This window comes from Ixodes scapularis, unplaced genomic scaffold, assembly GCF_016920785.2.
Source record: "Ixodes scapularis isolate PalLabHiFi unplaced genomic scaffold, ASM1692078v2 PGA_scaffold2__306_contigs__length_199485367, whole genome shotgun sequence".
In the NCBI taxonomy this organism is placed as follows: domain Eukaryota; kingdom Metazoa; phylum Arthropoda; class Arachnida; order Ixodida; family Ixodidae; genus Ixodes; species Ixodes scapularis.
Genome location: NW_024609857.1, coordinates 144128693 through 144153767, shown reverse-complemented (window position 1 = coordinate 144153767; position 25075 = coordinate 144128693). Strand labels below are relative to the sequence as shown.

The window sequence follows — 25075 nt, the reverse complement described above, 5'->3', positions numbered from 1 at the left end:
TATGTGGGCTGAATGTGCGTTGAAGTTGACTCTAAAACATTGTTTTCACAAAACACAAATTTTGGACTCGTTGATAATTTGCAGGAGGGATATCTCAGCATCTAGAGCAGATAGAAATATAACCGTTCCTGAAGTGTGTAGCTGAACGTGTGAAGCATACAATGTTGAGAGCAGAATTTTTGATACAAGTCTAGAAAAATTTATATTTGATCATTTGCTTTATTTCTTGTTAGCCATGCATTGAGCAGTGAACTTGAATGTGTGGTAAAATCACTAATAATGAGTTTATCTTAAAAGTGCTTCCAACATTGTATTCTCTACACTTCGTAGTATCTAGCCATATGTTAAAAAGAATATTTTGTTGAGCAGTTTTTTTTCTATCGTTTTTCCAAACAATGGCAGGCAAGTTTTATTTATTTTGAGGACAATTCTACTGACTGAGAAAATGACCAGATATATGAAATCAGCACAAAAAGCTGAACAAGCTTGTGCAGTTTCATTGGGTTTGGTCATAAAATAAGAAAAAAAGCTCCAAGACCAGTGTTCCCCCTTAAGTATATTTATTTCGGATTTTTGGAAAACTGGGGATACGACAAAACTAAACCCCAAAGTTCCGGAAATATTAATCTCTGAAAAACAACCTCCAAATTTCACGAGAAGCAAACTCTGAAAACACAAAAATTTTAGTAGTAGTATTGCAATTGTAGAGTATGAAAAAATAAATAAATATGAAAGCTCCACGGTCACTAGAAGGAAGAGAACGGCAGGAAAGAGCTGCCTCCAGCACGACCTTCCCACAACCTCCAATTGCAGTTTGGCGTCTCTCGAGCCCCGAGCATGCACGTGCGGCCGAAGTATGGTGCATGGTATGTGCACTCTACCGGGGTATGTTGGGGGGACAAATTAATCGTGAAACAAACCCACCTCCCGTACTGCAAAAGCTTCCGCAGCCTGTCGGTGCGTCGTCCGGTTGCTGTGAAGCTGCAGCAGCGAATCGTCGCTGTTGTCGTCTTTGAGGTGATGACCCATCCTGGAGCTCCGACCACGTATGTCTACGAGGGCACGGGAGTGAAATAGCGGTGCAGGCAAAACACTACACACATAATCCATTGTGTAACGCCGTTGGTGCAAACATCACACTCTAGCTTTTTCGTATTTTAATACGAAAGGGTACTGGAGGCAACTGAATTTTACCGCTTAGGCTGGTGCCCCATGGAAGTATACTTCCCACAACACCGCGAGTTTTGATGAAAGACATTTGACTATGACAATGAAACGGAAGTAATCGGTGATGAGTTCATCGCGCAACACTGTTGTGCTATGTACCTACTATCATTGTTTTTGAAGGACTATTGTGGGGCTATTAAGGGTAAAGATACAAGGTCACATAATAAAGTATCCATTATGTTACCAAGGGCTAGCATAAGGTACAGATGATTCCACAAGCATCCATACGAGACTGAAAAAGGCATGTGCATCGCTTTGTAACTACTACTATTTTGCAAATCCATCAACCAATCATGGACGCTCCACGTCCAAATCACCTTCTTGCACAAAGTTTGGGAACTTGAAACTAGATTTGCCCAATACATGATGTAACATTAATTTAAAGGGTAACTGCAAAGAAAAGAAAGTGTTTTTTTAAACAGCCTAATTAAGACAAGCATGTCACAAACTTTCGTGTTTTGTTATCGGAACTGTGTGGAAATAGTGGCCAGGCGTGAACGATCGCAAACACAGTCGCGTAAACGCGGCGGCGTTTGTGATCCTCACCAACTAAGCTCTACTGTGTTTAGTGGCTCTTAGAGGCTCTATTTGGTAAGGTCCCGTTTGTCGCGACCTTCGGTATTAGCAGAGACACGGCGCGGAAATTTTAGCTGGAGCTTAAGTTAACCTATTTTTGTATATCAAATTACCGATATATTGATCTTTGTTATGATCCGCTTTGATTTTGATATATCTGAGTTCGATTGTACTTCAAGAGCCTTATCCATGCAAAAACAAAGAATCAAAACTTACACAAGTCTGCAAAGACATAGTACGATGCATCAGTAGTCTTTTTTTTTACAATTGCAGTTATATGCAAAAGGTTAAAAAAAGAAAAAAAAAAGCTTACAGGTTTCACTTGGTCTACGATCAAGGCTATCACTGTTCCTCATGACTTGCTTCAGTATTAAGGGAAGGCTGGATGGCTTTGCTCTGAAAAAAAAATGCGGAGAGGTATTGTTCTAAGCCAGTGGGTTTCAACCGCTGGTGTTTCGGGAACCCCCATCCAACGAAGGGGGGGGGGGGGGGGGGGCAGTATTGAGCGAATGCAATGAAAAAAGGGCAAATAAAAGAAACTAAATGCATGCAAACAAACTTTGCGGCCCTGAAATAGAGAATAATCAGCCCTACTTACTCAGTGCGCATGGTTTTGCCTATTCAGATTTGCGGCGGCAGACAGCACCAATAAAAAAAGAAAGTTTTGGTGCTCGGCTTGACCGATGGTCTAAGGCTTCAGGACCCCAAGAAGGCCTTCAGGGACCCCAGGGGTCCGCAGACCCCCATTTGAGAACCACTGTTCTAAGCGGCCAACAATAACAATGTGGTATGTACTTTCTGGCACCTGTCCGCAAGAGAGGGGCACGAGGACAGCGTCCCGATGCGGCCCCAGCAAAAAGAGGACAGCTTGCAGTTTCAGAGAATTGAGAGCTACTGCAGTAAAAAGGTCACAGAGTGTGCCATAAATCATACCTACATATGTTAACATGAGCAAAACAAATCAGGATAGGCCTATATCCATGCAATGAACAAAGAATATGCGGAGTATTACATAAAGAGATTTGCTTGTGATCGAAGGAAGTGCACACTGCTCGAACTTGTTTCGTGTTCGCGGCCAACTCAGCCTCTTCTTCAAAGGTGCCCATGGTGGTGGCCGTCAAGGAGAAGCATCTTCGTTTTTGTCTTTTGCGGTGGTGCATTTCTCTTTGGATGGGTGATATCTCGAAGCCCATTGATGAAGGCAGATGGTGAAGCGCCGAGGGACCTATTGACTGCTTCTGGCACAACCTGACTGTGCCACGATGCGGGTGTTCTTGAAGTCAATGCAGTGGTCCTCAACATTGCGGTGTTCAGTGAATGGATCGAAATTGGAAACATCCTTTTGGTGTTGGCAGATCCTCCTGGTTTCGCCGATGCACGTAGCCGGTCAGTCTGAGCGGGGTATTCTATAGTGATGGGCCAAAGTTTTGCCGAATCGAAAGTTCGGTGCCGAATCTTACGATTCGGCAAAGCCAAACTTTTGCCGAACTTTTCTAAAGATTCGGCAAAGAATCGGCAAAAATACATTGTTACCAGACAGACTTAACTTAAATGCAACCTGTAAGGCATATTGGCGCAGTTATTACTAAATAAGGTGATATTCTACAAGATAATTGTATCGGTGTTGAGTTTGTGTGTTTACTGTCAATTTTAGCGACTTCTTGCAGAAGCAGCGTGACAACGAGGTTGGGTAGTAATAACGTTGGGTAGCAGCAAGTGCAGTCACGAATTACGCTACGAGAGTTTCGGTTTTGAGGCCTCAGCAGTGCAAGCCTGCAAGTGTGTGTGGTGTAAATACAAAGGCAATGACACTAAGGCAAATACTAAGGCAATAGCCGGGAAACGTTAGCGGTCCCCTCGGTGCATCGCCCTCTGCCTACATCAACGGGCTTCCGCATCGTCGATCTAGAGAAATGAACCACCGTAGAAGACGAAAATGAAAGTACTACTCCCGAACGGCCACCGCCACCAGAGTGTCAAAATAAAACGTTTTTCGTTCTGGTTTCAGTTTTGTGCCATAAAAAGAATTTCCATTCCGGTTCTGCTCCGGAACAAAAAAATGATAGTCAGCAACGGTTTGTATTTGCATTCGAACAAAAGTTCGGAACCAAAATTAAAGAAAAGAAAAAATTTAAAAGCCTCAGCAAGAGTGCTCTTATTGCAACGGCGGAAAAGGAAAGAATTCGGGTAAAAGACGGCTTAAGGCACTGAGCATGATTTCAGAAGCAGCAACTGATTGAGTGTACTCGGTGAAATGCAAAACATCTGTTCCAATAAAATAAGCTTGAGTGCAAAGAATGCCTGCTTCACGCTGACCTGCATGGCTGGTACACCAAGGGCTACTTGCACTAAAGTGTACAGTTCCGATGTTACTTTTCTTCTTCCCAAAATGTCAATGCATTCGTGGTCCTTGGAAGGCGTTGCTCCCACAATTCTTTCTTATATATATTTATGTTGTCAGACACAATTTAGTTCGGGGTAGCCCTGCTCTAGGCCCTGCCCTTGGCTTATAAAACTATGCACCTTCTCTCGGCTCTCATTGCTTTGAGATGATCGATGTGTGAAATGTTGGTTGTAAAATTATCTCTGTGCCGTGGTAGTATTTTAATCAACAATATTTTTATGTCTCAGAAACAAATAATCTAGATAGAGTCCTTATTCTTTTCAAAAATATACCAAGATTGCCTTTCCACTTCTGTTTCAAACGATAACAAACATGGCTGCCGGCGTTCGCGGAGTGATCAACGAGAGCAGCTCGTCGAGCTTGCCTATTTTATTGAGTCCGAGTCATTCTGCATTCACCAAGGTGTTTAGACGAAGATCTCCTCAACCGATCTAAATAGACCGATCTCACCAGCGAGTTTGGCTACGCCATTGCTGCCGCAATGCATGAAGGGAACTTTAGTTTTCTTACACGTGCGACATCCACGCTGGAGCTCTGCGTGTGCGGAGCTTGAGATGGCACCAGCCATCTCGGGCACTGCTGCCTGCCTACTGTGAACTAAAGTTATGGCGGACTCGCGCATGCGCCGGAGGCTTGGTGAGATTGGTCTATTTGCAGCAAACTGTTGCAAGTACATGCCTTCGGAACCACTGTTGGCACTCTATGGGTGTTTGGGCTTGTAGCAGGCGGTAGTGGGACTGGCCTAAGCCTAGCTTCCCACTTTAACTATGTTGGTTGATCTGGCTTGATTTGTTCCTTTGCGCGTATTGTTGCCGAATAAAAACATTGGTTCCCGTAAAAGTGGCCCCGCTTCTCTGTGAATTGTGCGACAGTTGTGATTGCAACCATGGTTTCAATATCAAGAAGATACCTAGACGGGTAAGAGTTTTGCGAGCGATTTGGCTCGAGGCAATCGGGCGTTCAGCTCGCCTCAAGTTTGTACAGGTTTGTTCTCGTCATTTTGATTAGAAATGAAAGTAGCTCTCAAGTTTTGCACTGCACCTGGTCTGCCAATGTGAATAGGTTTAGGTCGCATTTTAGTTGTGCGTCGTGACGCTCATCCACCTTGCTCAAGGATGCCTTGCAAAAAAAAAAAAAAAAATAAGAACAAAAAAGCTGGAAAAACTACATAGGTATTTATTTTTATGATTTTGTTTTATGTCATCTCAATCGCTTTTTCCACACTTTGACAGACGCTGAAAGACTCGTATTGGACCGGGGCTTGTGCATGATGGAACGCTAGAATTCTGCTCTCACGGTCGTGTCTTGCAAGCGTTATTGACGTTTTTAGACATAGGCAGAACAGAAGACGGACAAAGGCAAAAGGACACCGACACACAGCTTTTATGTCTGCGTCTGTGCATGGCAACCGATGAGAGACGGTGGTGTGGAGTAGCAGACAATGCCGGAGGCTGCCGCACATCTGCTCATACGACTAGCAGATGGTGTCAGACTTCCAGACTAGACACACCGGATGTCAGGGAAATGGAGACAATAGCAACAATAGGCTTCTGAGCAGCCAAGCCAATCCAGTAGTAATGGGCGGGGCCACTGATCTGTGGGCAAAGCTTAGAACAGGCTGTGACCTCCCACCTAAATTGCGTCTAACAACGCAAATATCGCACCAAAAAAAAGTGTTTTTTTTTTCATGCAAACATTGCATGTGTCCCAGTTATGTCCTTAAAAAAGCTTTTTACTTCAATGTCCTAAAACAAAAAAGTGCTAAAAATATTTTTCAGTTTTACTTTGAAACAAAGTATTAAATAATGTTTCAATTACAATTTCATACCTGCCAAGTTAGGAGAAACCAAATCTGGGAAACCTTTTAAACCAGGGAAAGAGGGGGGAGGGGGGGTAAAAGACATTTTGACAATGACTGAAGGTCAAGACAACTTCATAATATTTGTATTGCACTCCTCATGCTAATGAGATGCAGCTGCACCTCGCTATCATTGCTGTTGTCCTTTGCAATGGCAAAAGCTCCTTGTTTAAATGCAGGGAAGGGGGGGGGGGGGCATTAGAGTTTTTTTTTGTCAAGCGTACATCCATACGAAATGATCAAAATTTGGGAGTCCCCTGGTTAATACCAGAGACATGGCAGGTATGCATTTTTGTTCCGCTCTAGTTCTTTTTCGGTTCCGTTCAGTTCAGACACCCTGACTGCCACAGTCATCCTTGAACAAGAGGCCGAGTAGGCTTCGAAACAATGGGTCCCGAATTGGGGCTTGGCTGGACGTCTCCCTTTAATTACTCTTCCGCGTAAACCAAACATGCATATTTCTGTCGAATGTTCACAGTCAGGCGTAATTTTTGCCAGAACAACGCAATTACAGTACGGCTGATGAGAACATGAGAGGGAAACTTACTGCTGCGATGGCTTCTTTTCTTTCGATCCTCTCCAAGAGGGACAGAAATCCAGTTTCTGTACCGTGGGCTCTCTAGGGGTGTTGTGAAGGAAGCTTGAGGAACAATGCACCATGGTGCTTTCCAACAGATATGTTTGCTCTTTTAGCGGCTATTTGCCCGATTGGCTGCTTTTACAAGCGTTTCTTGCTCAAAGAGTGTCCTTAACATTCCTGTTTGAATGCCAATGCAGAGTAAATCAAGTGGGCAGAGGTCGAACTATCAATTCTAAAGTAAAATAAGTTCCATTACCTCAGCACATTCTTCAAAATTTGCTCAAAATGAAAAATGAAATCAGTGAAACAAATTTTAGGTGGGATCCTTTTTCTATTCACTTAACAATTTGTGTACTTTGTGCAAATACCGCTTGGAATGAATTCCCAACATTTATAACCCGTGAAACATGCTCCCCATGCAATGGTAGTTGCAGAAAATGTTTAAGAAAAACTAGCAGCATTCACCCTCTCAACTTGTAGCAAGAACAAGCGGCCACAAGATCCGGGGCCTTATATGCCGGCAATGTTTATTATAGCCACGCGCCGGGGTCGGCAAATCACAGGACGAGCACAGGGTTGCAAACATTCTTAGGGTTCGGCCATCGTCATCACAGGAATAGGACGTAAGCCACGACCATAATGCTTAGCGAGCTATTCATTATCACGAGCCCAATTCGAGCACTCGCGCAATTTTTGGGTTCATTCTATGAACCACATCAAAATATTGTCACTCGAAGAACAATGCCAACACTGCAACCTCCGTGCTATGCCAAAGAAACTCTCGATTTTATATTTGAATTTACACCGCAAAAAAGAAGCTTCTTGGTCAGTGGTGTTGCGAGCGAGATTACGTGGGGCCCATAGTGCCAGTAAGCTTGTGTGAAGTGAAAAATATTCACACTGAATAACACTGTACCCAGGGGCAAATCCAGAACTCAGTTTTTTTTGTTTTTTTTTGAGGGGGGAGGGGGCAGAAAATTTGTACGGATACTGTTCTCCCATTCTTTCGTGTGCACTGGGGGGTCCGTCTATGTCAAATTGCCCTCCGAGAAGGGGGTAGGGGGAGGGCGACCGCCCCCGTCACACCCGCCCCTTGGATTCGCCCCTGACTGCACCGCCCCTTTAAGTCTCTAAAGCCATCAAGCTTAACAGACAATTAGGAAAGTTGCTCACAAAATACAAAATAGTTACGGATTGCTTCTTTGCAAAGTCTTTCAGGCAAGAGGTCTCAAGCCGTACCTAGCTACCAAACTTTGAACTCGAGATTGATAAGTGCTTTGAACGCAAACTAGAGACAGTACGACAACGGAGCACATGCCTCATCCAAGATGAAACAAAACAGTGCCCACGATTGCTGCGATGCAGGGAAACAGAGCAGAAAGGATACCTGGAACCGGGAGATTCGGAATCAAGTGCCGTGTCGCCAAACCTCTGAAGAAGTGGGATCTCATGCTGTTCAAATACACAATCGGCAGCTGAGGAAAAAAGGAAAAAAAGAAAAGAAAGTCGATCAAAATACAATCTGAAACAAATAAAACCTTGCTTCGTTTTACTTGGACACTGTGGCAATTAACAAAGCTAGAATTTAGGATATTTCGTATGCTGAGAAAGTACCTCTAGTAAATAATGTAGGTGAATTACATCTTTCAGTCACTCTGCCTTCGTAAATTTTACAAATAAAAAACGAAAGACGTTTACAAATCTCTGTAATGTGAAATTAGAGTGCAGCTTTTGTGGTATTGCGATATACCATGCTTTGATTTTGTGATATACTGTGCTGAAGAATTCAAGAAAGAAATATATATGTATGCACAAATATAGACCTACTGGTTCCCCTCCTCCTCCTGTGTACCCCTCCCCCTCCTGTTCCATACCCTCCCCTCCTCCTCCAGTTACGCCAACGCCGTAAAGCACAGGAACAAGCAGCTAAGAGCTGTGCTCTAAAAACCAACAGTACAAAAATTGACCACAAAAGCATATTGCTGTATTATGATTGCCACATACTGCCAGTCCGAATAAAGCAGCTTACAAACCGACTGCAAAATTTTATAGCAAAAAAAATGCTCACAAATGCGGCGTATTGGCAGAAGCACTAAATGCTAAGCCCTCAGAAACACCACTATTTACAGTATTGTTTTTTTTTCTTCTAATATAGAAAATATTCAAAACAAAAGTTATATTTGCATAATAATGCTATTGAACACAGCTTAGCTAACTTAACTATTTTTTTTAGATGGCATATTTCCATTGGGGATTTGTAGCGAATTGTTAATACCGTCAAACGAGTTTCTATATTTTAGAAAACAAAAATTTGAGTTATCACATGGCGAATTACCGAAATCTGCTATAACACAACTCGAAAAAAAAAAATTTTTTGTAATATCTAACTTATTTGGGCTATATGAACAATGGGCTAAAAAATCTCCAATTGAAATATGCCAGCTAAAAAGAAACAGAAATTTATTCAGCGAATTTTAGTTAATGAAGCCACAAATTGCTTCTTCGTACACATGTCCCGATGTCCACCAGTCTATAACGCTATTCCGAAAAAATTCTTTGCTCCCAGTGGTGTTTGTTTCAATATTTTACGTCCTAGAAAAAAACACCCGGTATACATAAGTCACAAACATTCACTGAAGAAACATTGATGGACTATCAACACAGGCAAGAAGCATTTCACATTTGGAAAGCACTGATGACTGACATCAGGTCAAGAGGTTATGCTAAGCCACCCACAATACCAAGGATTCAGAAGGCGAAGAGACTGCCAGCACAAGTGACTATGACAGAGAACTTACAGGACAATCTGTGCATCACAAAACATGGAATCAACATGACAACAACGTGTGAGAAAATAAATGCTCAATATTAGACCTCATCTCTCCCTTCCTTTCTGTTGTGCTTCATTAAATAGTGAAGGTACAATGCACATAAAAAATTCCACTGCTCAGATTTCTCCTCTGTAACAGCAAAGAAATTCACCAAGTCCAAGAGAAAGACAAACTCACTTTGTATCACGGTCCCTAAATTGCTCAAAACAATCCCTGCATTTCAAGTCACTGTCTCGCTTTGCACGATCAGTTTTCTATTAGTGTTTCAGAGTGGCAGTCGAGATCACAGTCCTTCATTTCAATCTATGAACGCACCTTTTTATTGCGAGCAAACATTTAAATGACCAGGGCACCAGACAGCAACGTGAAAAACCATTCCAGAAATTTGTGTTGCCCTCGCCACCTTCTTGGTCCATTATGACTATCAGATGTACGGCACGTGATATAGTACCGACGACTACAGAAAGGAGATGCTCGTTTGACATTTTTTATCATTTAAGAATTCAAAGAAGGCAGGATGATGAGAAAACGAAGTATGTATAGAATTTGCTTTGCATTCCTTCTATTTTTTTTTGCATTCTATACTCGCAAGGATAAGAGGGAATAGATTGTGCAATTCTAAGTTACACAAAGCACTCAAGGCAGCCCCATAATTCCCTGCGTCACATGTTGCAATTTGGGATATTCCGGAAATTAATCCCATCAGGCGTCATTTCAAACTATCGTGAAATCAGGTCATTACCATTGGGTCTAGCAGACATCAGGCAAGGCTCTCTTCAAGATTGATGAGAGCAACACGAGTTAGTAGAACACTGGCCAATGTCTCCACGAGAGCCGTGGAGAAGTGAAGCTAGTGTTTCGAAGCTCCTGTTATCGACAACTGCTGCGCTGAAGTGATTCTGCATACTCTTGCCCGCATAAAAAAGGAGGGCTTCACCGCCAAGACGGTGGTGTTTGAAGGGTTTATGGCACAAAAGCAATGGAGGCCATATTATGCCAAACTGAGGACAATCAAGCTACTATGGTCGCAATGCTACAAAACAGCAACTTTAATAACAGGTAAAACAATCTGGTGTATGAGGCCAGTATTAGCAATAAAAGCAACAAGTCTTTCAACGGGGACAAGAGGATGGTTTCACAGTAAGAGAGCTGGGTGAAATGGATGTGGTACGAAAGAATTACGGAAAATGATTATGGCAATCTGTTTTAAGTTCTGAACACAGTCACAAAATTTGAAGAATGCTAAGTGAGTCTCCACAGCGATTAGAAACAGATAGATCGTCCCCGGACAGAAAATACTTGTGGGTGATATAACAGTGGCCAATTCGAAGCGGACACATCAACACTTCATGAAAACTGTTCTTAAACAGCTCTCCCAGGATCCGAGGACCGGCTTGGTCATGTGGAGCTTATTTTTGCACTCCATGTCCCATACTGCCTGCCGTGACTGAAAAAGTGACGACTTGATTAAAGGTTTGATGTCCTGGTAGTAGTGGCGTAGCCAGGCATTTTTTTCAGGGGGGGCTAAGGTAACTGGGATGTCCATGACTTGGGGTGCGGAGAGGGGGATGGGGGATAAAAATGCATGTGTATGGTATTATATAGGGTCAGCTTGATTTCAGGGAAGGGGGGGGAGGGGTGGGCTGAAGCCACATAGGCCCTCCCCCTGGCTACACCCCTGCCTGGTAGGGTAAGCCTGCGTGAGACTGAGGAAGGTCACTCAAGGATGTAGCAAGCCTGTCAGCCTCATAATTCCTTTGTGACTCGGCACCCAACACAATCTTATAATATGGCCCCCACATGAAGCGCTGTTAAGCTTACACTGTAGATGTTGTACAAGCGGATTTCTAGAAGCTTCCAGAGTGGTTATTGCACGGATAGCACTTTTGGAGTCAACAAATAAAACAGCCCTCTTTATATTTTCTTCAAGATATGGTCTAGAGCCACGGAAACAGCATGAAGTACAGCTGTAAAGATGCTAGCAAGGGCTAAAAGACGTCTCACTTTAATGAAGCCATCGCAGTAAGCTTCACAGCCCACAAATGATGATATTTTGGCTCCATTGGTATAAAAGTGGGCATAACCCTATTTCTTTTCAACCTCATAAAATTCTTGTTCAATAACTTGGGCTGACACACTTTGCTTTTTGAACTTTGGGAATGTCCAGTCACAAGCAACTGGCTGCACGTCCCAGCGAGAAACCTGCTCTACATTCTGTTTAAGGGTAACCTCATCCAGTCCCAGCTGAAGAGAAGAACGAAAATGCTCAACACAAAAGCTCAGCGGTCTAGTAACGCTAAGTTTGTCTTCAAAAAGACTGCTGAATCTGGACTTCTCTACTGAATGGTATGTTGGATGATTATGGTCAGCTAGTATCTTGCAAGCATATGTTAAACTGCGGTACTGGCGTCTCCTCTCAAGCGTCATTTCGTTTGATTCTGCGAATAGGCTAAGGATAGGTAACGTTCGAAAAGCCCCTGTTGTAGGTCATAAGCCAATGTGATGGATGGGATCAAACATCCTAAGAGCAGACGGTCTTGCGGAACCATATACTGGAGCTCCGTAGTCCAGATGGGATCGAATAAGAGCACTGTATAGCCAAAGGAGGCAGTTTCTGTCCGATCCCCATGTCTTATGTGTAGGGTTCGGAGTTTTCGGTTGATACCGATAAAAAACGACAAAAGTACTCCGAATTCATTTTCAGAAATTCGGTTTTAAAGGCCACTGTACAAACGGGACGTTCTGCAGGAAAGAACCTTCTCTCGCGAAGCTGGGGGACGGGGAGGGAAAGGGTCAGCGTTGGATGGAAAGAGCGTCTAGAGAATGGGATTAGCCTCTGGGCGAGTCATTCTCTCGAGAGGGAGTGGAGACGGAACAAAGCTGCCGTGGGGGTTCCGGCTACCAGGTGGAAGAAAGATAAGCTTGTCAAACGGCGACCTCGGATGCGAGGACGGGCACGTCAGAGAATTTGAAAATAGCTGCTTGATTAGCTGGACGACCCAGTGCGGTCTACTGGCTCTAGAAGGTGAATCGGATGAAGAAAACTCGTTTTGCTCCAAAACTTTAAAAGCATTCTGGAACGTGAACTCTTGCCACAAATAAAAATAACACAAGCATGAAAAACTACGAAGGCACCTAAGCTTTCTCCTATGATGGGAGAATGCGTGAGCATTACAGGCAGAGTTATGTTGGCGCAACTTGCAATAAAGAAAGAAAAAAAAAGTTATGTTGGCGCAACGGATAGCGCGCTAGTTTCACGATCAAGAGGGCCTAGCTTCGAAACCGGGCAGGGGATGGTTTTTTTCTCGTGTTCTTTTTTTATTTCGTTTATTTTTTGTTTGTTCGGTCACGTGACAATAAAAATCACATAAACAGACTTTTTTTTTTTTTTTTTTTTTGCCACGTCATCAGAGATTTTTTTCTTATTTCTCCTTTCTTGTTTTTTTTTTTTCTTCGGTTTACGCTTTTTTTCGCAAAACTCTTTGCACCTATTTCGCATTACTTTGGCGTCAGCCAAATCATTTTATTTATGGCAGGGAATTCCGCCGTACGTATCTTATGTTACTATTACCAATCCTGGCTTGCAATTCGCATAGAGAATTTCGTCCGGCAACCAGTTTGGGAATGACGAGGCCAAATTTGTGTTATAATTTTTTTGAGGTATAAGCATAATTTTGGTCTTGTTATCCGTCGGTCTCTATGATTGGCTCTTCAAGTATCTTTTGGGAAGGTAGACGAAAGGCATTTTAGAGAGCACGTGTGTCGACCAGAGTGAACATTGCTGAAGCGCCTCCAGTGTGATTTTGGCCGTAAATAACTGGAGGTCCCGGGCAAACCCACCCAATATAGAAAAGTATCTACCTTTTTGGTTTCATAGAGAGCTATGAAAGCCAGAAGGTTTGAATCCCAGCCGAGTCAAACTACCGGCTTGCAAACGCAATCGTGTTGATAATAGCGCCAAGGAGTTTGTATGACTCTCTCTGGCGGTGTGCAGAGGGTAAAGGCACGGAGGTAATATATGCTTACGCCTAGTCACCTCGCGAACGGTTGGGTATTGGCTGCAGAGATCCATTTCGCTTTGTTTTATTACCGGGATTATAGCTTGATTTCTGTGTTCCTAATTTCACAGACAGAACTAAATCGCTTTTCTCGTGTGGCGTCAAGACGGGGAGACAGAAATGAATCAGTGTACCGAAATTCGACGCTTGTGCTCGTTCTATAGCGCTTCTAAAACTGTGCGATCACGGCTGTGCAACGTCAACAATGCATAAACTGCCGTTACTTGTACTCATATTGCACCATGAGGGAACGACTATGACTGGGTAAACAGGAATAGGGAGAATGGGTGCGTGTGATTTGTTGAAGTTCGAATCAACAAATCGAGCTTCAACGAATGTTGAAGCTCGATTTCAGACGGTATATACCTTCCAAGTATGCGATTCGTGTTCTGCCAGTGGTACCTCAGCTAAATTAAAAAGCAAAATTCACGTTGGAAAAAAAAAAAAGTTTACGGTGACTTGAGTTGCTTCTGCGCCGAATCATGTTTCACGTAAGCGTAATCTTGGGTTCGATGCACGACGAGGGGTCTTCAATCATAAAAATATTTTGATTACGATTATTTGCAGCGCTAAAAATTTGAAAGCCAAGCAGTGAAGAGAACGGTGTTCTTATAAATATTATATACATTTTATTTTACACTGTTTGAATACGCTGCCGTCGTTATGTTCTTGAATTATTGGCTAGCTTGTGGCGGACAGTGAGGTCTTGCAGGACCATATGATAGGATTTACACTAAGCTAGGGAGCATGAAGGCACCCTACCCTAAACCTGCCGCGCTTCGAAAAATGTTAGTCCAATGCATACAAGCTCGTTCAAGACGGACGGAGCGTTGCGCATCCCGCAAAGCGCATTCAAACGCATTCACCAAGTCATATCGTACGCCTACTCCAGACGGGAACACAATGCTGTTTATTCACGAAGGCTATCCGCACGATTGTTTTTAGATGCGCAAGATGATCTAAAGTAGATCGACCTTTGCAAAACCCACACTGACGGCCTATCAGATATTTTTACTTTCCAGCATGTATACCAGTCTTCTGTTTATCATAAGTTTGTATGTTTCTCCAAGGCAGCAAGTTAAAGCGATACGGCGGTAACTAGATGGCACTGTCCGGTCCTTGCCAGACTTCAAGAGTGGGATTATGTAAGCATGTCTCCAAGCCCTGGGGAAGCATGCCCTTTCCCGGAGAGAATTGAAAAAAACTAAAAAAGGTTTCGAGATTCTAGAGACAGGTTCCGAAGCATTTCACAATGGAGTGCATCAGGCCCCGGAGCAGATAGCTTCTTTACATCAAGTGATAGAGAAGGAGGATTTAAAATAGGAATAGTAAAACTTCTGTATTCTCCTTTGATTCTATGTTTCTATCCCAGGCCTCTTTTGATGGGACAAAACTGCTCAAAGAGGTAATGTTTTTGCAGCAGAGCTGTTAAGGGCTAGCTTCCCCAGTTTTGTGTCCGTCACCAAATAAATGTCGGCACAAAACTGTGAACAGCTACCGCCATCTATAAGCGACGGCAGCAACCAGACAACCGGTTTGCCGGTTGTAGTCGCTTAAAGATGGCGACAACCTTTCCAGCTTTTCCACTCTGGTGAAAACCAGTGGAAAGGCTGAATTTCTCTAGGCATCGTCCTAGAAGTCGTCCTTGAGGTCTTCCTAGAAGTGACCCTTGAGGTCGTCCTAGAAGTGACCCTTGAAATCGTCCTAGAAGTGACCCTTGAAGTCGTCCTAGAAGTGACCCTTGAAATCGTCCTAGAAGTGACCCTTGAAGTCGTCCTTGAGGTCGTCCTAGGCGTCGTCCTTGAGGTCGTCCTAGGCGTCGTCCTCTAGGCGTCGTCCTTTAGGAGTCGTCCTTTAGGAGTCGTCCTTTAGGGGTCGTCCTTTAGGGGTCGTCCTTTAGGCGTCGTCCTCGAGGTCATCTTAAAATTCGTCCTTGAGGTCATCTTAGAAGTCATCTTTAAAGTCGTCCTAGACGTCGTCCTAAAGGTTGTCCTAGACATTCTCCTCTAGGCGGCGTCCTTGAGGTCGTCCCACCACAGTACAGCTTCGCTGGTCTTCCTTCTTCACCAGAGTGGAAAGGCTGAAAGTATTTTTCTTTTAGCCTGCTTTCTAGTCCAGAAGCATTAGCTCTCCGTTTTGTTTTTTTTTAATTCCACCAGGTTTCTCGTGCTGAAATTTGCCCCAAGCCCTATTCTGTTTTTTGAGTGTTGAGGCACACTCTTTATTCCACCACAGTTTGCACTTTCGTGGCAGAACTCCAGAGTTCTAAGGAATCGAATGAAGAGCAGAGTTTATAAACTGTCCAGTTACATACAATGTAACTTCATCTGAGGTCATAGAGCTAAGCAAAGCATTCAGTGTGGGATTCAATTTAAAAAGGGACCAATCTGCCTGATCTTTTTTCCCCCAGGCCATTCACCTTAAAAGAGTGAGGAGGAAGACTGTGTCATGTACCGTGTGCGAACCACCTAGAATGTAAGAGATGAGATTGAGACAAATGTTTGTTTCCCGCTCTTTTAATATGGCGTCTTCCCCGACTCAGAGTTGCCAGACTTCTTTCAGTCCCTGGACATGACACCTTCCCTTCTAAGACCTATTGTCTATATCGTGCCGGTGCTCTAGAGATCCTTCCGCTTCTGGTCACCAGGCCGTTATTGCTGCCAGATGAAGCTGGTGGTCCCTTGTCTGCGACCACCCTGGGTGTGGTGTTGTGTCTCGCAATCTGCAGATGTCTGGTAGTGCGACGTAATGCACCATGTTCAGTCTGCACCAGGTATGACCGTGGCTCGCGGGTCTGCTGTAGCACCACTCATCAACTACTTCTCCAAGTTCTTTGAGCTTGAGCAGCTCCACAGGACGACGTCAAAGGGCATCATCGAGGCACTGAGTGAAATATTCGCACGATTTGGAGTCCCGGAGGTCATTCATTCCGACGGTGGATCCCAGTTAGCATCAAGCGAATTCAAGTGCTTTACACACAAGTGGGGAGCGCGACACGTAACGTCAAGTCCCTACTATCCCACCGCTGCCACCATGTCGCGTACCGCGTGCGTACCTCCTAGAACATTAGAGACGAGATCGAGACAAACGTTAGTCTCCCACTCTTTTAATAAGGCATCTCCCCCCGACCCAGAGTTGCCAGACTCCTTTCAGTCTCTGGACACGACAGACAGTACTCTCTAAAACAATGGGGAAGTGATCGCTCCCAAATGAATTATTAAAAACCTTCTATGAAAAGCATGGAAGTAATAAAGGTGAAGCAATAGGAAGGTAAAAAGATGTAAACGAGTTGTGAGCAGACTTAAAAAAAGTAGGTTCTCTCCAATTAAACTACACAAGTTAGATAAAAAAAAACAAAAAAACTCAGTAGCCCTTGAGAATTGAGGCGAGTACTGCCGCACATGGGCTGATGTGCATTAAAATCTCCTAAAATTAAAAAGGGCCGAGAGAGCCGCCCCACAGGCCCTAAGAGTTTGTGAAGTTGCAATGGAACGTTTGATGGTAAATAGATAGAAAACAATTGTTATGAGGCGCTCTAAAAGTAGGCGTACTGCTACAGCCTCAAGCGGTTTGCAAAGAGGAACCTCAGTGCAGGCAACCCCACTTCGCACGACCGCTGCTACACCACCCGAACTGGAATTAAGCCAATCTTTGCGGAGAACTTGATGACGTCGCAAAACCTGCATATGATGTGTTTGAAGATGAGTTTCTCGTAAAGAGAGGCAATAGGCCGAAGCTCATCCATAAAATAACTAACGCTATCGACAGTGGGTAAGAGACCTCAACAGTTCCACTGCTGAAATCACAAGTTTTTCATTATTGTAAAAATGTATTTGAATAAATAAATAAAAATGGGAGAAAGGACAAGAAAATTAAAGCTGACGATTAAAGATGTAAAGGGATCTAGACTATTTGGGACAAGTCACAGGTTTCTTCCCTTTATTTTTGGTTTGGTACTTGCCACTCCATTTCGTCTTGGCCAGATGCAGGAGAAGACTGATCAGTAGCCTCGTCCATCATCTCTACATCTTTAGACGAGACTCCTCCTAGAGGTTTAGGTAGGTCCGCAGCACGGGGTGAAATACCCTGGCCATGACCGCCTCCCACCGAGGAGGCAGGGGCAATAATGGGTGTGGTATTGCCCTTGTCCTACCAGTCCTGTCCTTTAGATCCCGAAAGAACAGCCCAACGGTGCTCTATGGCTGAGGAGGCCCTCTCCAGTGAGTTTGAGCGAGCGATGAGCGATGATTCGACGCTAGCATTCCCCCTGGCTCTGACAGTCAGCGTCCCCTCCTCCTAGTGGACGTCCGGCTGCCGAGAGCCCTGGCCCTGAACTACTGCGACGACGGGTAGCGGCGTGAGCTTGGCCCATTGGCGATGACTCCGCTCGCCATTACCCCTTTGGCTCTCAGGTCGGCGGGCCCTGCGGGCACTCAGTGTCCGCGGCTCGCTTGACCGCAGTGTCTTGCTGGGGACCCCTGGTACTCAATAAACGCTGTTGGACACCGGGATCATTGTTGTTAGCATGGCGTTGGACGAACCTGGCGCGGCGACCACCCTCGCTGGTAGCCATCAACTGTGCGGTGGGACGGCATCGGATTCCCCTTTGAGCACCGATCGCCGGACATAAAAGGGACGTAATCCCTACTCCCCACAACCATGACCATACCTCTGGCACCGAAAGCAGTGCAGCGGATTTGGGACGTAAGGCCGCACCTTGCAGTTAATATAGCTCGTCTTAATAGAAGGAGGCGAAGTATGCCTCTTGAAAGTCAGAACGTTGTTTGGTGGGTTGTTCCTCACCACCTCGTCAAATTGTGATGTGCTTTGCAGCTACTACTCCTTGGGATTGGAGACCCTCTACAATTTCTTCCTCGGAAGTACCTAATAAATCGTCTTCAGAGATCACGCTGCGGATGGTGTTCATTGTTCAATGGGCAGACACAGTCATCTTGAGGTTTTGGACCATTTGAAGAGTCACCAAAGCCGTAGCTTGGTAGGTCTTGTAAACCTCCACAAGAATGTTGCCCGAGAAGAGCTTTTTAGCTCCATACTTTGCTCCTACCGTGCGTTGAAACACTTTGGCAACAAGGAACGGAGACAGTTTTGATAGTGGTTTTGTCGACGTTTGTCAGGAGGGAGAACAAAAAATCTTGTAAAATGGTTGTTTACATTGTCTGTGCTGAGAAATGTTGAAAGTGCTTTGGTGTGGGTCCTTTTCAGGGTCCAATCAGAAGGTGTTTTAGTTTTGGAACCCACAACAAATGGGAGAATTTCGGCGGCCTGGGTGCGCTGCCCACCACAGAGCCCAGCAAGAGGGTAGGGGGACGCAACAATAACAAAAAGGGCTTTGCTAACGACATTACACTATCAGTGCTTCCCAGGAACTATAACTCGATGTGGTTCTAGACAAGGTGTCTGTCGCCACCCAAGGTTAGCCGTTGCCACCTAAGGTGAAAAAGGAAGGAAGAGATTGTAGAAGAGAGAAAGAGGCAAGAGGAAAAGTGCAAGAAAAAAGGAGAGGGTAGAAGAGGCGACTGACTGAATCATCGGTCCAGGTTGGGCCAAGCAGGGACACCCAGCTAAGAGAAGTGGGGTCCAAAGTAGTGTATTGCCTCATCCGGAAGGCCCCAAAGGGTTCAAACCTACCCCGGCCTTGACTCAACCACCAGGGTGCCTTCTTCCCCAAAAACGAGAAAGCCACACACAGCCTGGCGTGGGTGGGCGAACCCGCATTGAATGGAATCAGGGTCCGTGGCGACGCCACTCACCGAACACCTGCTTTTACAGGTGCCTCCTGCAGTGCCGACAAGACTGATGAATTCCGGAAACTAACCTGGCAAAATGTGCTCGAGTTCTGCGATCCCATGAGATTGCATCTTCAGGATGGCTTCTTTTAGGCTCAACTGCAAATCTTCAAACTCCTTCCGGTAATGGTTATACGCTGCTGCCTGCTGTTGAGTTATATTTTCCAGGTGGGTTTTCTTTGCCAGTAGGTCTTTCTGGAAATGAAACGTCAGGTGATTTTGAGAGATGCAAGCAGACACTTCTCTTATACTCCGTCCACCTCACAATGAACTGAAGAGGAGGCGACGAGCCACCGAAGCCAATCCAATGCGGTGCGTGTGTCACATGACCTCCAGCGACACGAGGGGCTTGTGGTTACGTTGTATTTTCACGACACTGGATTGGCTGGGACGGCTCGCATCGTCCGCTGTGGTTCATCATAAAAGTGAAACAAAAGATAGAAGAGTTCCAAGAATGCATGCGTTTCCACTGAGCTGTTAATTTGCATACACATTTATGTGGGACAGGGTGACCCAAGCGCGACACTGTCAACACAAACCAGCAATCTGCAGTTTATCATACACTTCAAAAACTCAAAATAAAACAAAAATACGTACAAAAAAAAATTTTGAAGCACGGAAAAGTTTGTTAAAATTTGTGTCCTCCTTCCCCAATTTGAGCGCCTCCTTGCTTCTTTTTTAGACTAAGTAATTGCCACCTGCAAGCTGCATGTCTGCAACAGAGCCATGTATAGCGCCATCCATCAATAGGGAGTATTCACTGGCGGCCATATCCGTGTGCGCTGCCACTGAGCGCGTGCTGACGGCGAGCTTCCGCAGTCCTTTTGGAGCGTGCATTTAGCACCATCTAGGTTGCCGGTCTTAGCAGGCTATCAATGTGAGCTCGTTCTGTACATGCGCTCTAAGCATCGCCCTCAAATATGGCGTCCAGTGAATACCTCCTATACGTGCGCCAAACGCGTTTCGCTACTAGACTCGTCTGCGTCGCCGTCTCAATTGAATTTCAATTGACAATTTTTGTAGTGTCCTGTTTGGACAGGTTCGCTCAAATGGGGCTGTTCGCGTCATTCGCTCATGTGATACGGACCAACGTGACGGCGCAAGCTCCTGCCAGCGCTGCCAGCAACGCTAAGTTCTTGCCAATGGTCTACGAAAAGTTATGACTTGGAAGAACGCAGGCTCCTACCTCCAACACCTGAATTTTGTCCATGAACTTGGCAAGCTCCAGCGACGAGTTGAATCGGGGGTTTCTTAGCCGGTTTCGGGCGTTGTCGATCTCCAGGTCGAGACGGACGGCCGTCTCTTTCAAAGCGACGAAGCACGACTCGGCTTCCATTGCCGCTGCCAAGTGAGAGCTTGGACGCTGAATAAGACGCGAATGCAGGTAACAGGAACGCAGGGATAAGTACCGTTCAAATGGAAGCTGTCAGCATCACAGTTTATCTCAACGTCTCAACTGTGGAACAAAACCACAAAGCCAACCAATCAAGCAACAGCGCCAAAAACTTGAATGAATATCACTGTTACCGGACTGCAAGTCTACACAAGCTTTGCATTGAGTTGAGCTCAAACATTGATTGATATGTTTCAAACATTCGAAAGCAATAAAACACAAAAATAAATTAGTATGGGTATAAAAGTTACTTCTCTTGGTTGACTTTTTTTATCGTTTATTTGAAGTAGTAGTTTGATTACACCTATTCTGAGCAGGCAACACTGAGGTGTGCTCGACCGAAACCGAAACAACTGTTCCGTATAAACCAAATTCACGTAAAAAAAAAAAAAAAAAAAAAAAAAAAAACATAACAATGTAAACAAGGAGAATAGGATTCCATAAGCGTTTTGGTAGCTCTTGCCCTACGTAAAATACATTCTCATCTGATCAAGAGCAAATTGAGGAAAATATAGGTCACATAGGAGTGCTTTATAAGGTATTCAAACAGAAATATATAAGGTGGTCCAAGTCACCAGGCTCGATCTAAAATGGACCGTAAAAATCGACGCCTGCACGTAGCGATCTAAACTTTTCGTCAAAGGTGTATTTCACAAGCCGGTTTTTTCTTGTAAAATTACAACGCGTAGTTCTCTTTCTGTAAAAAATAAGGCCAAGAAACTTGCCAGGGTCTACGGAGCGACGCAGACGACAGGGGTTCAGTAGCGCATGGCCTCCGAGATCCCGAAGCGCGCGCGCGAACGCTCCGTTCGCGCGCTTCGGGATCTCGGAGGCTATGAGTAGCGGGGTGCGTTTGGCGTTCGTATGGATAGATGGCACTACCTCCTTATCGCGACCAGAGATCGCGACGGCTCGCAACCACCGTGGATTTTTAAACGCATATAATCTTTTTGAAATGTACCTTCGGTTAAAAAAATATATGCGGACAATTTTGCTGCCAACGGATTTCGTCCGCGTGTCGTCCGCTTTCTTTCGCTGGTCGGCTGCACCTTCGGACGCTGCTCCCGACGCCAATAGACCTGGCGGCCATAGCTGTGTGCGCGACTGCTGAGCGCGTGCTGACGGCGAGCTTCCACAGTTCTTTTGCAACGTGCATTCCGCACAATCAAGATTGCTCTAAACATCGCCCTCATATATGGCGTTCAGTGAATACTTCCTATTGCTATATTACCCAAGCATCAAGGAGAATGCAGGGATTGTTCCACGCGCCGCACGCAACGCGTACGGCAGCCTTGCGTTGCAAGGGGATGCAGGGGTGTTCCACGCGCCGCACGTGCTGGACTCAGCAGAGGCAAAGAGGTAGAGGGTCCCTCTACCTCGTTGAGCAGAAGTAACCTTTCCAAAGCAAATACCTAAAAACAAATGGTATCTTGTAAGCGCGTTCGTCAACGCTTTATTTTGGTTATTTACCTCGAACCTTTTATACGAGGAAGGAGTGCGCGTGTGGCGCGTGGAACACCAATCCCTGCATTCTCCTTGATGCTTGGGTAATATAGCAAACATACAGTGTGTCACAAAAGAAAATTTACACGGTCTTCTTTACCGCAAAAATAAACTAGCCATCGCCGAATGCTCAGTCTCCGCCCAAAGGCAGAGCTAGATGTCACAACCAGATGCCAAAGTTTCAGCCCGATCGATAAAAAGGGCAACTCCGCTTCATTTTTGGTTTTGAAAAAACAATGCAGTCCTCTTTAGTATCACCTAGGAAGACCAGACGTCAAATATTACGACGCAGTTCTGTCTCAATGTTTCTTAAACGGCCGGCCAACTTTGCAACTCGCCAAGTTACCGAAATCGGCTGACTCGAGCGGGCGAAATCAGGCGCAACCAACAGCGCAGTCAAGGCTACGGCATGGGCGGAGCCAACATCGCCTTTTGCTTGTTTTTACTTCTCCGGGCGAGCGTAGCGCATGACGTCAGCAACGCTTCCTCCCGGCGCTCAGCGGTGTCCACATGATTGGCGTTAACGCGCCTGCGCAGCGCGCTTCATGGGAGCCGTCCGGCCGCCCGCCGTGGTCCCGCCGTTACCGCCGTCTTCCGCGTCACAACCGCCGTCGTCGTCTTACTTTTTGTGATTATTGACTCTCTGAGTTGTCCACACTACGGACACCACGTGCGCAGAATTATGCCGCAGTTGCGCAGACTTCTTCGAATGTCGAAGACAGCAAACCGTGGCGAAGAGTGCGGGGCAGACGACGCTCGCGCCTGGCACACGCCCGCCCCAATCCCGCCCGTCGTTGGGCCGAGGATCACGTGACATCTCGTATCACGTGATGGCCATGTTCTTGGCGGCCCGAGGCCAATGTTGCTGGACGGAGCCGAAGTTTCGGTTTCGATTTCCGCGCGTGTTTAAAACTAGATTTAAAGATATATATCCCATTTTTCGCGAAGCAAACGACGTAGTGTCTTTTACTAGGGCTTTTTAACACGAAATCACTCATTATCTCGAAATCTTTGGAATTGAGTGGAGTTGCCCTTTAATCAAAAGTTATAAGTGATTTACTGAAAATTCCAATGGGAAATGGAGCGCGCTATTTTTACCCGTTTTCGGTTTCTGGTGCCATAGAGCCCCATGTGTCTGAAAACTCCGTCGGCCACCATGTTCCCATTGAAATTTTCAGAAAATCACTTATAACTTTTGATTAAGTTATCGGATCGGGCTGAAGCTTTGGCATCAGGTTGTGACCTCTAGTGCTACCTTTTGCCGGAGGATGAGCGTTCGGCGATGCCTAGTTTATTTTTGCGGTAAAAAAGACCGTGTAAATTTTCTTTTGTGACACCCTGTACTTGGTTAGAAATTCAATTACTGTAATTTAATTACTTTTCTTGGTAATTTGTAATTAGATACTTTTGGCTGAAAGGAATTGTAATGGTAATTTAATTACTTTCTAGCGTCAGTAATTGCGAAATTTCAGGCACAATTACAATTACTTTTGCAAATCTTTGCGGCGCCGACGGAACCTAGCTCTATGAAAGCCTCAGCGCTCGCACACGCTGCCTAGCTTTCGGTAAAACACTCACACACATACACAAACTCACGCACGCACAACATAACGAACATAACTATAGCGTCGAATTGTTGGTTGTTTTGTTGCTTACACTACGTGCTGAGAGACAATCCTCTTTGGAGCCTATCTCAACGGCGCCGTGTAGCGCCGTCTGCAGTGCGAGAAGAAAACAATAGCGTAAACATGCCCACATATTTAAAGAAAAAAAAAATTGAGCTTCTGCTTTCAGCCGAGGTTGGGAATTTTAATTGTCTATCAAGTTATTTTTCTTTTTTTTTTTTATGTCCCTCTTTCAGTACTGTAGTATTGTATTATTTTCAAGTTCATTTTGTGTTGGTTTTACTTAGGATATTATTTGTATAAGCACTTTGGAGACTGACCTCGCACCTGAGAGTTTTGTCACCAATTATTCGGGAGCCCCCATTCGGTATTTATATATTTCTGAGCCATTATAATTTCAACTCGATGTAAATAATTTACAATACCATGATGTTGGTATGTGAATGTGGTCGTATTAGCTCATGGGGTTTTACTTGTATATCAACACGTGTAAAATATTTGATATTCTAATATGTGATATTAGACATGATATGTCTAATTGTCACATTTTTATTTGCCTGGCTAACAAAGGTCTGTCAAACCAATTTTTTTTCTTTAGCGATCTGGCGTCTTCCAGCATGTGAACTAATTTATTATTATTTATTAAAATATAAGAACAGACTACTTCATTTTCCCATACTGTCGAGCTCTCATGAATTAAAAAAAAATCATATAAAGAAAGTACAATACGTGAATATTGGAGTAAGAAATGATAAAATACTTTGCATTTTATACAACTCATTTAAAGTTATATGGCCCAAGTCGGGTCGCTCTCAGAAATAATTGTAAAGTAATTGCATTACTTTTTAAAAGTAATTTGTAAGTGTAATTAATTACTTTCACATAGTAGTAATTGTAAACTACTTTTGAAGCAAAGTAATGGTAATTAAATTACATTTTGAAAGTAATTTACCCTTGTATAATAGCAAATGATCTATACGAACGCCAAACACACTCCACTACTGAACCCGTCGTTTGCGTCGCTCATCAACGTAGACCCTGGCAAGCTTCTTGGCCTTATATTTTACAGAAAGAGAACTACGCTTTGTGATTTTACAAGAAAAAAAACCGACCTGTGATATACACCTTTGACGAAAAGTTTAGATTGCTACGTGCAGGCGCCGATTTTTACGGTCCATTTTAGATCAAGCCTGGTGAATTGGACCACCCTATA

General features: G+C 44.6%; 1 protein-coding gene across 2 annotated transcripts in view; it reads right to left on the bottom strand.

Moving 5' to 3' along the window:
- The window catches only part of LOC8052427, a 49818-nt gene extending 28321 nt beyond the window's left edge, over positions 1-21497 (bottom strand). The window contains exons 1-7 of one of the 2 annotated variants that reach the window (XM_040217650.2): positions 21460-21497; positions 20528-20704; positions 19371-19536; positions 8033-8120; positions 6613-6684; positions 2117-2199; positions 925-1052 (exon numbers count right to left, since the gene is read on the bottom strand). In XM_040217650.2, the coding sequence (XP_040073584.2) occupies positions 925-1052; positions 2117-2199; positions 6613-6684; positions 8033-8120; positions 19371-19536; positions 20528-20677 (687 nt within the window). In that variant the 5' untranslated portion in view covers positions 20678-20704; positions 21460-21497. Of the gene's footprint in view, positions 1-924; positions 1053-2116; positions 2200-6612; positions 6685-8032; positions 8121-19370; positions 19537-20527; positions 20861-21459 lie in introns of those variants that run through there. The other variant, XM_029987884.4, reaches the window with a different exon arrangement.
- Positions 21498-25075: the final 3578 nt, after the last annotated feature.